Genomic DNA, 16,936 nt, shown 5'->3' on the forward strand with positions numbered 1-16,936 from the left:
GCAAACTTCCTGAGCATCACTGAACTCATCCAAAAAAGCACTTTCCTCTGCCGTGAAACCTGCAGGGACAGATATCTCCCCAGATGTATGAGTAAAACCCACTCACCCCTTTTCTTTCTTTCTTTTTTTTTTTTTTTTTTTTTTAGTTTCTGCTTTATAACAAAGTGAATCAGTCATACATATACATCTGTTCCCACATCCCTACCCTCTTGCATCTCTCTCCCTCCCACCCTCCCTATCCCACTCCTCCAGGTGGTCACAAAGCACCGAGCTGATCTCCCTCTGCTATGCGGCTGCTTCCCACTAGCTATCTACCTTACGTTTGGTAGTGTATATATGTCCATGCCTCTCTCTCGCTTTGTCACAGCTTACCCTTCCCCTTCCCCATATCCTCAAGTCCATTCTCAGTAGGTCTGTGTCTTTATTCCTGTTTTACCCCTAGGTTCTTCATGACATTTTTTTTTCTTAAATTCCATATATATGTGTTAGCCTACGGTATTTGTCTTTCTCTTTCTGACTTACTTCACTCTGTATGATAGACTCTAGGTCTATCCACCTCATTACAAATAGCTCAGTTTCGTTTCTTTTTATGGCTGAGTAATATTCCATTGTATATATGTGCCACATCTTCTTGATCCATTCATCCGATGATGGACACTTAGGTTGTTTCCATCTCTGGGCTATTGTGAATAGAGCTGCAATGAACATTTCGGTACATGTCTCTTTTTGAATTATGGTTTTCTCAGGGTATATGCCTAGTAGTGGGATGGCTGGGTTGTATGGTAGTTCTATTTGTAGTTTTTGAAGGAACCTCCATACTGTTCTCCATAGCGGCTGTACCAATTCACATTCCCACCAGCAGTGCAGGAGGGTTCCCTTTTCTCCACACCCTCTCCAGCATTGATTGTTTCTAGGTTTCTTGATGGTGGCCACTCTGACGGGTGTCACTCACCCCTTTTCCTCCCTGTGCTTCTGCCTAATCCCCAGGGGAGTACGAATTCGGTCCAAAGTATGCTTACTGAAAAGAATGAAAGTCCTGAAAGAGTTTAAACGTATCACATGATGAAAAACTGAATGGATGTCTCAGCATCTAAAAAAATGCTTTTAATAAAAGAAATCATTTGAAGGAGTTCAGTACCATGTGGCTTTGAAAGAAGTAGAACACAGTTTCCGGGGGCAGAACTCACTGGACGGTAAAATGGCATCCTGATTGGGATTGTCCACTGGGGGCCGGGGCCACATTCAACAGGCGCCTGCAGGGGAAACTGGGACAACTTTCTACAATGCGGTGTCGCACACAGTGGGAGGCGTGAAAAGGTGTGCATGTGCACAAGTATTTCTAGTGTTAATCCAAAGAAATAATCAGAAGCAAAGATCTCTGAACAAAAATGTTTCAGAGCGCTATTTGTAATAGAATGAAACAGGAAAAACTGAACGTCTAGCTACAGAGTATTGTTAAGTAAATTATGGCGTATCCTTGTGAAAGAATGCCATTAGTCATATTTGAGATGAATACTTAAAATCAAGGGAAACTGCCTGTGATATAAAGTGGAAAGAGGTTACAATTTTGTTTGAAAATACATGGATAGAAAAGAGATGAGAAGGACATGCACTAAAATAATAAATAGCAGTATCTCTAGGTCGTGGGCCTAGAGATAATGCTATATAACCTCATTTTCTTCTTGATACTTTTATTTATTTTTCTTCTTTATACAATGACTCTAACCAGTATAAAATTAACAAAAATTTTTTTAAAGAGAGATCCTCTTCAAAAGCCACCAGCTTTCTGAGTAGCTTATGAAGTTAATGAAAATTTTTCAAATGTTGATAAACTGTACATAACATAAAATTTATCATTTTAACCATTTACAGTATACAGTTCAGTGGCATTAAGTACATTCACAATATTGTGCAACCATCACCACCATCCATCTTCAGAACTTACTCATCCCGAACTGAAACTACCCATTAAACAATAACTCCCGGGGGCTTCCCTGTCCCTGGTGGCGCAGTGGTTGAGAGTCCGCCTGCCGATGCAGGGGACACGGGTTCGTGCCCCGGTCCGGGAAGATCCCACATGCCATGGAGCGGCTGGGCCCGTGAGCCATGGCCGCTGAGCCTGCGGGTCCGGAGCCTGTGCTCCGCAACAGGAGAGGCCACAGCAGTGAGAGGCCCGCGTATCACAAACAAAACAAAACAAAACAAAACAAAAAACCCCCACCAAATCGTACAAAATAAGGGGAAAAGTTATTTTACACAGAAAGTCAAATTTTCTACCTGCCTTAAATCCACTAAAATCCACAACATTGAGCCATAGTTTGCAACAGGAAAGAGTAGTAGCGCTACACAGTGTAATACGGTGAGTGGCCGCGAACTCAGTTATCTGGGACCAAAGACATATGTGTCACTTTGTCTTAGCAATTAAAAAGGCTCCCACAGCACTCAGGACAGCTGTGGCCTTGGAGGGAGGGGCACCAGAAACCTTCTGGGCTGATAGAAACCCTCCGTATCTTGCCTGGGGTGTGGGTTATGTACGGTGTGCATCTGTCATTTGTCAGAACTCATGGACCTGTTCGTGTACGATCTGTGGACCTCACTGTAGGTAAACGATACTGTGATTTCTAAAAAGGAAAGAAAAACAGGTCCACCAGCCTCCTCCCCTGACAGAAGACGTATTAAGCCTAAAAGAAATTAGAGTAAATAAGAATTTTAGGAAAACAAAAGTGGTTCTGCAGCTCAGCTACTGATGCTCGCTGCCACCGACTGCTTAAGGCCCTTTAGTGGATCTTCGGAACTCAGTCCAAGCTCCTTTCTCCTCGCTGCTGAAACACTGGTTCATCCGGGGAAGACTGGTAAACACTTGGACTAACTACCAACAGTGTCAGGGAATGGCCCAAGTTTGGTAAGCAGCCCAATAGGTGTGAGGCCCAGGTGGTGTTGGCCCATAAAGGTGTGGGCCTTAGTGTGGGAGGAGGGGAGGTACGCCCTGACCTCAGGTGGGGCTCCAGGTGATGCAACGCTGCATCGGAAAAGGGAGGGGATGAAAACCATAACCCATCCCAAGAAAAAAACCACAGTTGAATGTGAGTCTGGAGCAGAGAAGAGACCCTTGACTTCCTGTTTTGGATCGGGCTGGTGGCAAGGGTCTTTCCAGTTGCTTCTGCGCTGGTCTTGGCTAGGATCATGAAGAGGTGAAAGTTACCTCTTTCTTACGAAGCGTGGTTACTTGTTACTGTGCTCTGCGCTGTCTGTCTTTATAAAATGTCAAGTTTAGGCCACACGTCGTGGGAGACCGCTGTGTCCCAGCGCGGTAACTTTCCTGCCAAACCATCTAGAGCGCTCAGACAATTTGTTTTTCTTTTTTGTCATCTGCTATTTTAGATTCTCCACACTACCATTCCCCTGTATTGAAATGCATGACCCAGTGGCCAACAGATCTCCGGGCTGTTTATGGAGCAGCCGTAAGCATAGCTACTTCTTATCATCCTAAAGACAGCTTTGAAAACACAAAGCAGCCACACCTAAGCCAACTGGCACATGAGAAAACGACAGTCCGGGACTCAAAAACTTCCCTAGATTTAATGTTATATTTCTAAAAAAAACGGAGCAGGGGTTCTGACAAGCTGACTGATGTGGACTCATTATTATTTAGTTCAGAAAACAACCAGGAGTGACCAGCTTTCACCCTGTAAAAGCTCTTGCTGGGCCACAACCCGGAAAGCTTCCTGACCCAAACTAATCCTTTCTGTCTCTCTGACAAAATAAGCTACTTTTAGTTCTCACATCCTGGGAGGATTACGGCCACAAAGCCCACTTCTGCCTTGTCTCCTTCCTGCCTCAGCGTTCTCCCTAGAAAGTCTCGTTAATCTGCTTTTAAAAACATTCAGCTTTTCAGCCATTTAATTCCAACTGAATGTCCTGCGGAGCCTCAGCCTCACCCTTCTAGCCACCCTTGAAAGTTCTTATCCAGGGAGTCCCACGTTTGCTTTTAACTTCCTCCCAGCCTGAAGTCACAGGTCCCCAGGGCCGGCTGCCGTCCCCATCCAGGTGGGATGAGCCCAGACGAGGCACAGGAAGTGCACTGGGAACGTGGGCTTGGAGGTGCCTCTCGCCAACTTGTGCTGGAGAAGAAGGAGCCATACACACAGCCCCTCCCCCCGCCCTGAGGTTGGGGACAGAGACGTGGACCCACGTTAGTAAGAGGGCTGCCCATTCATACTGACAAACCCATCTACAGAAAGGCAACCCCGTAACGGCGCTGGGTGCCAGGCTCATGGAAAGCCTCGCTGATCTTGGGATATCAAAACCCCATAAAAAATGTAAAAGCCAGCTGGGGCCCGTGAGCTAACTTAGACCAAAACGTACTCTTCCCACAAGAAATGAAGCTGGTCTATCTGTCCCTTGGGACCACGTGGCATTCCTGGACCAGTGGTCCAGGCTGTTTTCTGATAACTCATTATCTAGGAGAATAAATACCACCTTTGCCCTGACAAATAACTAAGTTCTTTCCCTTCCCAAGGTGGACTTGGAAAACATTTTTGGCATGGAGAAGCAGCCATACAGAACCAGAAAGCTGTGACGCATACGTCTTCACTTGACTGAGGTAACTGTAGTCTTGGTCATCTTAAGCTCATTTGTTCTCAGCATCGTGAGCGGTACTTGGTTTTTGGCACAGCCGCTGAGTGATCCCCAAACCACAGAAAGAGCAAAATTAAAACAAAACAGAAACAAACCTGGGGTTTGTATGGCTTGATATGAAGTCTGCTAATTTCCCTATCCTGGGACTCTATTCTCATCTTTGCAGATGGGTGGTATCCACTTTGGGGACAGGAGAATTTACGGAGAATGAAGCAGGGGTGACAACCTCCAGATAAGAACTGCCTCTGTGTGGTTTACTGTTCATCGCCATGACCACAGACTCACCGCGCTACTGCAAGTACGGAGTACCCTGCCGTACGTCAGTTATCACAAACTGCAGCGTGCAACCAGGCGTCTCACTCTGTGATGCTCTGACTGCAAAAGTGTTTCATGTATGTTTTCTCAAATAGGACCTGATTTGAGAGCAGGGCCTGGGTCAAATCTGGCAACACTTCCCTTATGCAAAGGTCACTTACCTGACATTGACTCTAGAATCTCTCTAGAACAGAAACCAAAATAGGGCAGGGCAGGAGAGCTAGTTGAACAAAGTGTATAACTTTTTTCGCAAGGGAGACCTCCAAAATTATTTATTCTTCATTTTTTCATGGATTTCAAATGGATTTTAGTTTTGGGGGCCCAGAGCAGATCCAAAGCAGAAAATTAAAAAGCAAGTATTCAACATGTATTAGCTGTTTTTATTAATGATTATTTTTATTTTGTCAGTCGGTGCCAAACTCTTTGTTAAGTATTTTGAGTATCACCTGTCAGTGGATATCCTGTCAGCTGATTGCCAGCACAACAGTCACAAGCCACCAAAAAAATGTTCATTGAGTTTTGCATATAGTATTTATCTACTATGGTAGAGAAAGGTGCAATATAGATTTCTTGTACTACAAAAAGAAAAAGAAAACCAGTGATTTGCATTTTAAAGGATGAGCTTCAGGGACTTCCCTGGCGGTCCAGCGGTTAAGACTTCACCTTTCAGTGCAGGGGGTGCGGGTTCAATCCCTGGTCGGGGAGCTAAGGTACCATATGCCTCGCGGCCAAAAAACCAAAACATAAAACGGAAGCAATACAGTAACAAATTCAAGAAAGACTTTAAAATTGTCCGCATCAAAAAAAAAAAACTTTAAAAAATATAAAGGATAAGCTTCAGTTATCAAGAAAATGCACTCACAGAGGTAGCTCATATCTAGATAATTCTGCAATAAAACAGGGTTTTCTATATTTCTATGACATTGCCACATCAACTAATAAAGTCATAGGTGTTTAAAAAACACTGGATTTAATTTTTTAAATGTAGATATGACCCAAGTCACTCTGGTGTAAGTTTAAAGAGGTTTATTTATTTCAGAGCAAAAAGACATGGAAACCAATTACTGGCCATTAATATAAAACTGGGCTTGTCACATCAAAAAAGTGAGATGATGCTATAAACGATATTACTTGGTACGCTTTTAAAACTGCTTTTAAAGAATCAGATGTACAACTAGAAAGAGATTTAGATATTGTCTTGACATAAGAAGTATTTGATTATCTTTTGAAGGAGATGCTTGGGAAGATGTATTCTGACAAAGTAGTAGTTAGGCTGGTCATCAAACCACCTCAATAAATAAATGAGTAAAGAAACAAACCGCAGAATTATACCTCTGTGGCTCTAGAAATAATCTACTTACCTAAGTGCAGTGAAAGAGAGGTACTATAAACACAGATGTACCTCTAAAGGAAACTGGGAAACACAGTGGAGAAGTGAGTATCAGTTGGACTAACGAGGTCACGGTGTCCTTGACTAAATATGGACTGCCAGTGACCTCATTTTCTATGTATGAATGAGAAGCTGAAACAGGCCTCAAATTATGCTAGGCATAAAGCCCAAGGCAGTCAGAGAAAACACATTATCTACTTATTACACAGAGATGCTCACTGAAACTTTATGTTGGAAAAAACAAACAAAAAACCTCAGCATTTAAACAATAGGGGAATATACAGCAAAGGAAATTACTGTATGCTCATGCAATCACATTATACTGCTATTTAAATCACAGTTAAATACTTTTAAGTGATATGGGAAAAATGCCTGTGTTCTGTGAAATATATATATATATATTATTTATTTATATATATATTATATATATATATATATATGTACACACACATATGTATATCCTCAATTATGTAAAAAAAAAAAAAAAAATTGGCAGGAGATACCCAAAACGTTAAAGGGGTTTTTTCTTCAGAGTCGAATTAGAGGTATTTTTACATTTTTCCTCCATTTTTTAATATGTAATCAAACTTTAGATGGTATATGTTACTTTAATAATTAGAAAAAAATAAATGTTGTTTTGAGATTTAGTCCATTAGTATAGAATAGATTGGAGGAGAAAAAAGTCTCTCACCGACAGTTACTTAGAAACTTAACCTGGGATTTACTTTTCCGTCTGTAAGTACTTTGGAAAGTGGAACATACAATGGACACTTTTGTAATTACTAAGGGCAAGCTCTGCCTGGGGAGGTCTCTTCCATCACTTAGTGAACTTGGATGACGAATCCCTGCCCAGTAGTGGCCAGTGCCGTGCACAACATTCACTTAAAAAGAAAAAATTCCTGTACCTCCTGGAGATCTTTTTTTAAAGCGGGGTGAGGTGGGGGGCATTTCTCTACTTAGTAGATGAGGAGAACATTTATTAAGCTACTTTTCCTGGGCTTCTCTCTCTCTTCCCCCCCCCCCCCCCCCATTTTGTGATGTTAGTAACTTGAAACCCTCTTATACTGTGGAAGCCTAACTCTAGGTTTCTTAAGTTAGAAAGGAGGGCTGGGGAAACATGAAACATTCCTATTATACATCTTACTCTAGTAATCAACAATCCATATGCAAAACTCTTCGTTCACAGATAAATCCCTTGGGTCTTTGATCTATTATATTGGACCCAACCAAATTCAGTGATTCACTCAGGGTTAACTGAAAGAACTCAAGTAATCTCCTGAGTGTCAAAGAGTAGACTGCCCGGCACTGAGCAGAACACATTTCTTCTAAAGTGAGAACAACTTCAACTTTTTCTCTTTCAAGTCTTCACAAGAGCTGTCCTTAACATTTTAAGTGTCATTAGGCACCTTATAAAAAAAAATCACTGATTTATTCTACCTAATTTGGTGAACTTGGCTTTTAAGGAATTCAGGGACTTTGTATCAAGTTTAATGTTAAACAATTCACAGTCCTCTGAATATGGTGAGATCCCATGGACATTTGCAGACCCTTCTGAAGGAATACATTGTATTTCTTCAATGTATCTTCATATCTTCCATCTTTCTTTAGCAATCTATATTGCTCTAATGACAAAGACTAAGTGATTTCTAAATAATTTTGTGAAGTATCAGTTGTTTCTCATCTTTTTTTTCCTCTCTTTTAATCAAAGCCTATGCCAACCTTGTCAAAATAAGATAACAGCATTGATTTAATTAATTATCTGGATAATTTGGCCCTTCTTACATGTGGCCCTCTTGGTCACAATCTCCCTTTTCTGAGAAGCCTTGTTATGATTGGCTTACATCTGTTGAGTCTTTAAAACTCAAACTATGACAGCTAAGATTACATTTAAGCCAAGGCTGGAACTCCAAAAAGCCAGAACTTACTTCTAAACGTCTAAGAACTCCTGGGGGTGGTTCTCAGTGTGCAAGCAGAGAGCAGAGTGGCTAAGGGCCAGGAGGATACGGCTGGAGCCCCAGCTCTGGCCTGCACTGCCTGTGTGAACTTGGACAAGGGCCTTAACATGCCTAGGTCTCTTATTCTCTCCTCATATGTAACACGTGCTGAGATGTTACAAGCACATGCTAAGTGCTCGATGAATGGAAGCAATGAATACTTTTGCTTCTCAATCTGTAAAAATAGAAATAAAATGCTAATTCCACATATACTGCAACTACCTTCAAGTGTTCTACACAGCTAAAGGGTTCTACAAACATTGTTTTAGTTTCTGCAATAAGGGTGTATTCTCATTTCTTCCATGGTGCCTATGCTTAATATTAAAAAGCAGGTCATGGGCTTCCCTCGTGGAGCAGTGGTTGAGAGTCCACCTGCCGATGCAGGGGACACGGGTTCGTGCTCCGGTCCGGGAAGATCCCACATGCCGTGGAGCGGCTGGGCTCGTGAACCATGGCCCGTGAGCCATGGCCGCTGAGCCTGCACGTCCGGAGCCTGTGCTCCGCAACGAGAGAGGCCACAACAGTGAGAGGCCAGCGTACCGCAAAAAAGAAAAAAAAAAAAAAAGCAGGTCATTTTATTCCATACAGCTTTTTTTTTTTCAGTGTAGAATTCAACACTTGCCTCCACCCCTAAATTACTGCCACCATCAAAATTGAAAAATGTGATGATAGATTTCATTAGAGTAAATATTCCATAATATTTGGGTTTCTTCCCTGACTGGCCTATAACATTACAGGGAAAGCTCTACATAACGGGTAACATTCATGGAAAACATCAGGAGGCCCTGGACGGGCTGTCACAGGCTTCTTCACAGCAGCCCCACACGTGGCACTAATAACTCTGAGATAACGTGTAGTTCCTTCACACAGTCACATGTGCTGCTTATTCAAATTTCAGTGGAATCTTGCCTATAGCTGAGTTTTCATTTTAAAGGGTCTGTCCACATTTCCGACAGAAACCACAAACCGAAATGTTTATTATCAGTAAAAAAAAAACAAAAAAACAACTCATCTAGGGAACATTTACAATGATTTCAGTATCCTTCTGTTCTTGACAAATTAGAGACTTAAAAGCTAATGAGCTATTTTATTTTTTAATTTGGGGTTTCTTCATCATCTCGAACACCCGTGAACCAAGGACTGTTTTGACCTTTGGACTCCCGTGTCACCTAACCTACTTTAGAATTAGTAAATTACTGAAATGTGAATCATTGTTCACTCATAGCAAGGTATACTATACACCTGCCCACTCTGAAAGAAGAACGGTAGAAACCTACGTGTGTCCATCTGTCCATAGAACATGACAAGACTCCACCTCAAGAGCTGCATACTTTCACAAGTCTCCCGTAGACCCGTATTTGTATATAATAGGTTCACTGCTCCTCCTCTTTATTGTGTCTCAAAGCAGTTGGGGTACAATGTTCTTTTATTCATGACCCACCTATGACCAGGTCACTCTTTAGCTCACACTGCAATTCTTTCCCTCCAGTTTAACAGTAAGAAAAAGTAAGTTCTGTTCTTTGCACCCTGCCCCATTTTGCAAAATTATCATCTGATACCGGAAGGCAAAGCCAGGTTTTGGAAACATATCAATTTCTTCCCTCCATCTCCCCACCCCTAACTCTGCTAAAATACCTCTACCACCAGGCAGCCTGTAACCTCATAAATACACTGGTGCTTAAGGGATAAGGACCTCAAAGGACACTTACTGATAAAACTTGCTTCGGTGCAACAAGACAACTCTTCCAGCACTTTGCTTATGTCACCTATGACAAGGAGGTTAGCAACGTCTCAGGATGAGTGTGAATTATTAGTCCCACTAGGATAGACCACCTGTGTAGTCGTGTTTTATGTCTAGCTTCCCTTTTGTGACCTCAGGGAGACCCCTTTCTTTACACTCAAATCAAATCCTTAGTTATATCACCTTGCATTAAATCAAGGCAAATGTGAGGCAATACTGTGGTATGTTTCAGGCCATTTAATTATGGCAAAGAATACTCATTTCTTCAGTTATCCCTATATAATACACACACACACACACACACACACACACACACACACACACACACACAGCTGCTACATTTCAGGGAGAAGCGATCAGGTGAGCAGCCTGGACTTTCTGCCAACCTTTGGGGCAGCTCCAATTAGATAAGCTTTAAAACAGTAAAAGGTTGAGGTGAATACACGGCACTTGACTCATCTAAAATGTGCAGTGTAATAAATTCAGGCCTAAAAACCTTCCCAAAGATTAGATGAAATGCCCAAAGTCAGCAGTTAATTATGCAAAAAGGGAAGGGTTTGGGGGTGGGTGGGTGGAGGTGGAGCATCAGAGGAGCCCTTGGGGGACCCAGGGGAGGTGCGGGCAGAGCAAAGTGGCAACAGAAAAGATATAATATTTCATCAAAGGAAATAAATTGGCTTACTAGCTAGACAAAGGTCTCCAGAGGCTATGCTGCAATACATTGTGAACACTTGTCAGCAATAAAATTCGAACTAAAAAGTAGCTTACAAGGTGGGCTAAGTACCCGGGAGCTAAACAGTTGCAATCAGTCAAAAGTTCTGAGCACAGAGAGACAAATGCAAGCAGACATTTATCAAAGGGAGGAGTCAAATGAACCCCCTTCCGAAAAACTGTTTGGTTTTTTAAAACTAAAGGTGCATCAAGATAGGTGCCTTTTCTATATAAACCTCCTTTGAGGTCTCTTGACTTAAAGGAAAAGAAATAAGAGTACTACAACGCCAGGAGCTGCTCAATCACATGCCGGGGCCAGTTCCGACCGCTGCCCATCAAGGTGACAGGCTGCTGCCCTCTTCCCCCAATCCTCTTCCCGGCCTTAAAAATGCAACTGCATCCCGCCGCAGGCCTGCGAAAACGGGCCGCACAGGCAAAGTGCGGAGTACCGGTGCCCCGCTGCTGGAGAGGCTGCAACGCTCGATTTGCAATGACGCCACATGGAGAGAAATGGGGGAAAACATGTAGAAGAAACAAGGATGAGAAGGCAACAAACAAACATGTGTTCCCCTTCTTTAGTGGTGCAAGACGGAAAGAAAGGAAAAAAAACAACAACAACAAACAACAAACCACCCCCCCAAACTAGAGATGGCCAATGGTCGGCTTATCAGGACACACATGGGACGCCTCTAATCCATACATGAGCTTTAAAAAAAAAAAAAAAAGAAGTACCTGGGAAATCAACTTGGACACTTTCTAATACAAAATTCTCCCCATGATCACATCACCACAAACTCGGGATAAATAAAACCCCCAGCACTCAAGCTATTAGGAACTACATTTTACTTACAAACCAGAGGTTTACATAATCACAAATTACATAATACTCCTTCTGTGCACTAAAAATCCTTCTGTAGGTGAAGCTCCAAACCCTCCGGTCGTTTAACGTTTTCCAGGGAGAGCTGGAGAAGTCTGCGGAAGAACTGGGGGGAGGGGGGGCATGGAATGCTGGAAAGTCATCTTTGACAAGCTGTCAACCCAACCAAATGTTCCAGGATAAAAAGAGACTCGGAGCAGGTGACTCTCCTCTGTCCCCATCCCCTGCCGCACGGGCGTCTAAGGCCAAGGCAGAGGGAGCAGGGCGCAGGGTGCGGGGCGCGGCCGGGGCTTACCTGCTCCCCGAAGTCGATGGCTATGTTGGTGATGCCCAGGGGCACCAGGAACCGGATCAGGGGCCAGTAGTGCGTGAGCGCCGGGAATTTCACCATAGTCCCCGCCGTGGGCGGACCCCACACACATCTGCCGCCGGGAGGAGACTCTGCCGGGAGGCGCGGGCCGAGCAGGCCGGGCGGGGGCGCGGGCGGACTGAGGCCGGGACCGGCCGCGTCTCGGGGCGGCGGCGGCGGCTCCTCTTAGCGGCTGCGGCGCCCTCTCCAAGCGCGGCTGCTCTAGCAGGAGATCCGCAAGCTCAAGTCCATCCCTGCTGCCCTCCCACACAACAAAGATCTGTCGGGAAAAAAAAGAGGAGGGACGGCGGCGGCGGCGGCGGCGGCGGCGGCGGCAGAAGGTTCCGCTGACAGCGGCTCCATTATAAGCGCTCTGGGGCCCGGAAATAAATAACCGCGCGCACGAGGAGGCGCCGCCGCCGCCGCCGCTGCCGCCGCCACGGTGCAGAGGAAATCAGGGGCGGGCGCGGAGGCGCGGACACCGCCGGCGGCCAGGGGGTGGGCGGCGGGCTGGGGAAGGGGCCGGGCCGGGCGGGCGGCGCCCTCCTTCCCTCTTTCCCTCCGCCGCCGCCTGCGCTCGACGCGGCCGCAGGGGGCGCTGCGCACGCACAGGCCGCGGAGCCGCAGCCTCCGCCGCGTCCCGGCGGCGCGGGGTGGGACTCGCCGCGGTTCCCCTTGTCGACCGAGGGGCGGCGGCGCGACGTTGCTGGGGAAGCGGGCCGAGGGCGGCGCGTGGCCCGAAGCCCGAGGGCACCGCGCGGGGAGCCTGAGGGGCGGGCGCACCCAGCGATCCGAAGGCCCCGGGGCATCTCGGGCTCCCTGGCCGGGCCTTGTCGCCCGAGCCCCGCGGGGCCCGGGCCTGGGGTCCGCGCGCTGTCCGGGGACCGGCCGGGGCGTGTGGGAGACTGGTCGCCAGGGCCGGCGAAGTAAGCGCGGATGCGCGAGGAGGGATGGGGCGCGCAGGGGCCGGGAGGGAGCGGGTTTGGGAAGCTCCCACTGCCCGCCTGGCGGGCACCGCGCCAGCCCCCATCCCCGGGTGGCCGCCTCGAGGCAGGCGGGGACGTGAGGAGGAGGCCACTCCCGGAGGGGACCTTCTTGGGGCCCACCTGGACAGCTGGGGGCCCGGGAGAGATGGAGGCGTCGCTCTTGGCGGGCGCGAGAGACCGAGAAAAGGAGCATCTCTCTCAGGGTGTCCAGGGGCGACGGGGACCATATCCCGGAGGTAAATGCGAGGAGAGCCTCGCGGACCGTCCCTGCAGGCTTCCAGGCTGGGCCGGCCGGCCTTCGGGGTACCCAGACCTGCCTCCAGCGGACTCTGCCTACTGTGAACTGAGATTCTCCTCAATGCACCGCTATTGTAAGAACAACCAAACTCGAAAAGTCTCTTTTCAATATAGAAAGAGAAAGAAAAATCTGTTTTACAATACCTGCCCCAGTGATTTCAGGGTTAATAATAGCCATGCTGAGTGTTTTACCTAAACTTTAGAACAGTACGGCAGGCAGCAAAGCCAGCATGCATCTCTGGCCCAGCGCGCTGTGACCAGAGGGTCGAGGCCGCGAAAAAAAAGCGCCTCAAGAAGGGAGAGAGTGCGTGAAAATCATTGTACCTAAAAGGAGGGTGAAAGAAGGCCTCGTGTGCAGGTCTGGATTCACCGGTGTGTGACCTGGAGGCTCGCAAAAGTCCCAGGACTTAGAAGAAGCTGTGCCCGGTTTAATGTTCTGCCTCTGGAAATTAATGACTTTTGAAGGAGGGGTCGGCAAGTTATGTAGCCTGTCCTGCTTATATTATTTTGCACTGCCCCCTCACAACGCATCTTTTAAAGTTTACTGAGCATAAGTTAATTTATTATTAAAAGTAATAAAGTGTGCACCCAGGAACGAGCCTATTACCTCACATTTCGCAGTGTAAAAGTTGTCTTCATAGTCAGCATGAGATCTCCACCTCCTGGGTTCAGGTATTTCACAATTATTAGAAAATATTAAATGTTTTCTATATTTTATGCCTTTAAAAGACCTTTTAAAATTCCAAACAGAGCAAGGCCTTGAGAAATAGGAAGCAATTTACCTCGTAGCTCTGATGTAACCTCAAATTACATGCCCTATAATTAAAATGAAATTCTGGTAATTATTTATTGTGTTAGATATGTCAAATAGTATTATTTAAGAGATGTCCCAGCAAAACAGGAAGTTCTTGGGTACAGGACTCTCCTCAATAGCAAGTTCCTGAGAGGTGTGTTTTAATATAGTTGGATCTTGTTTTAAATATACCGAGACAGCCTATTATTTAAAGGAATTCTCAGGGAAGGTGTTTTTTTCTAGAGCAAATATCATCTTATGGTTTATCCATTCTGTCGATTAGCAGTTTTACTTAAAGCAATCTCATTACACTGACCTTTGTCTAGAATGTGGGGTTGATGAGGTTCTCAATAGACCTTCAGCAAGCCCGGTTTGCTTTGGTTGGTCCCTGGACAAGCACCAGCCGCATTGCTGGTGCTGATACAAACGCACACCTTGGTCTTAAGAAGGAACGGTGAGAAAGTTCCAGGGAATCAATGAGAGGTCATCATCCTTGTCTGAGTATTCTAAGTGTGCTTTTTTTAAATAAATGATTTAATAGTGTCATCTTTGATTATGGCAAAGAGCACTTTTTAGGTTTGAAAGGGCTTTGCATTTCAATCACACTATGGCAATAGTGGAACTGGATGGAACAATTAATTACTTTTTTTTCTGTCAAAGTTTAAAAATCTGATAGATTTCAAAGGGAGTTTTTGACCTTTCTCTCTCTCTCTTCCTGTTTTTAACTTAGCAGTTGTTTGAAAAGATAACTCCATAATACAGGTGATGGTAATGAATAGGAAGTTTTCTAAATTACCTGGAAGCCAAGAAGAGATCACAAAGTCATTTAAATTAGATTCAGAGAGTGTTGTCTTTCAGAGGGTATCTATGAAATTGTTTGGGGAAGAGTAATTTTTTCCATGCTCTGAAATCAGTGCTAACTTGTACTTCTAAGGAAGTTTTGTATCTAAAGTTTTTAGTTTAGGTTTGATTGCTTTCAGCCAAAGACCATTACAAGATCTACAGACTTTATATTCAACAGTGTAAGAAAAAATTATGTACCTATAGGAAAAAATGCTGGAAAATAATATGGTCAACTATTAACAGTGGTTAGTTACAGCTGCATAGTGTTATTTTCATTTATACTTTTCAGTATTTAACACAATGGGCCTATATAAGTTTATAAAAAGAAAAAGAGAGTTTTAAAAAATATTTACAAAACTTCCTTAGAGGTACAAGTTAGCATTGATTTCGGAGCATGGAAAAAATTACTCTTCCCCAAACGATTTCATAGATGACTAGCAATATACTATGATTTTGATGCCTAAAATTATTAATGCTAAGTTTTGAAGACGCTAATGTGAAAAGAGAAACTAAAAGTTACATATGTGTCTGATTTACTTTTTTCTGTAATTGATCATAAATGAATATGTTCAAGTTACACTCAAGGAGCTTCTGCTTCAAAGGACAGAATAAAAGGTCATGTTTAAGATCATCCAATTCTAGAACTCTACAACTCAGTGTTCTTGATTTGAGGAGCCCAATGGGATCAAATTGGAAACATAGCAATGGACTTGGTCTGGAAGCAGTTGCCATAAAGATTTGTGTAAGATTGACTTCATAGAATTATCTACACTGGTCACACAGAATTATCCCATATCATGTATTGAGTATAACCAACTTATTTAACAGATAGGTATTTTTTGTTTTGTTTTGTTGTTGTTATTTTTGCCGTACGCGGGCCTCTCACTGTTGTGGCCTCTCCCGTTGCGGAGCACAGGCTCCAGACGCGCAGGCTCAGCGGTCATGGCTCACAGGCCCAGCCGCTCCGCGGCATGTGGGATCCTCCCGGACCGGGGCACGAACCCGCGTCCCCTGCATCGGCAGGCGGACTCCCATCCACTGCGCCACCAGGGAAGCCCTAACAGATAGTTTTTATGGAAGATTTAGTCCCAGATGTTGGTGTCCAGTTTTGAAATGATCAGTAAGATAGAGTAGACTCAGCTCCAAAATAGAGTAGACTAGATATAAATTCAAGCCTTGTGGTCCTACATCTGGGCCTAGTGAAGTGTTACCACGTGGCTCACTGTGAATGCAGTGAGGGGGAGCTTCTGATTCTAGATTACTTAATTGTGTTCCTATAAATATTGTCCTATTTCATGAAGTCATGATTTCTGCCCATATCCAGGCTTCCAGAGAACAAAAAGAGAAGTTGTTTCCTTCCCCCAAACTGCAAGTTTTACTTTTGCCCTCTCTGTGTCATTCCAGCCCAAAGCCTAGTTATAATTTGCTCGGCCTAATTATCAAACCCAATTTTATACTCTCAGCATATCTCAACAGTTGGAGGTAGGAGGTGAGTGGCATGGGTAAATTATCCTGAAATCGAACATTTGCTGTAGATAAGCTAGAATTTGCTAGTTCAGTTCTGTCAAGAGTTCTAGTTCTCCAGACTTGTGGTTGCCAAGAGGACGGGGGGTGGGAGAGGGATGGATTGGGAGTTTGGAATTAGCAGATAAAAACTATTATATGCAGAACGGATAAACAAGGTCCTACTGTACAGCACAGGGAACTATAATCAATATCCTGTGATAAACTACAATGGAAAAGAATATGAAAAATAATATATATATATAACTGAGTCACTTTGCTGTACAGCAGAAATTAAACAACATTGTAAATCAACTATACTTCAATAAAGTTTTTAAAAAAGAGTCGTAGTTCTCAATTTTAATAAATTCTTTAATAATATTTTTAAAGGGACCACACAGATGCTTCAAAATGTTGTGCTGTAAAGAGGAATGGAGATTTCTACATCCTAGTATGGCGTGATCTGCAGAATATTTTGAAAAAAGCAAGGTGGCAAACC

The 16,936-nt window shown here is 44.4% G+C and overlaps 1 protein-coding gene across 1 annotated transcript in view; it reads right to left on the reverse strand.

Moving 5' to 3' along the window:
- Nucleotides 1–12,406, reverse strand: part of ANKH (ANKH inorganic pyrophosphate transport regulator) — a 145,412-nt gene extending 133,006 nt beyond the window's left edge. Inside the window, exon 1 of the mRNA XM_060092740.1 lies at nucleotides 11,962–12,406. Coding sequence (XP_059948723.1) covers nucleotides 11,962–12,057 — 96 coding nt within the window. The 5' untranslated portion in view covers nucleotides 12,058–12,406. The remainder of the gene's footprint in view (nucleotides 1–11,961) is intronic.
- Nucleotides 12,407–16,936: the final 4,530 nt, after the last annotated feature.

This window comes from Mesoplodon densirostris, chromosome 3, assembly GCF_025265405.1.
Source record: "Mesoplodon densirostris isolate mMesDen1 chromosome 3, mMesDen1 primary haplotype, whole genome shotgun sequence".
Lineage (NCBI taxonomy): Eukaryota > Metazoa > Chordata > Mammalia > Artiodactyla > Ziphiidae > Mesoplodon > Mesoplodon densirostris.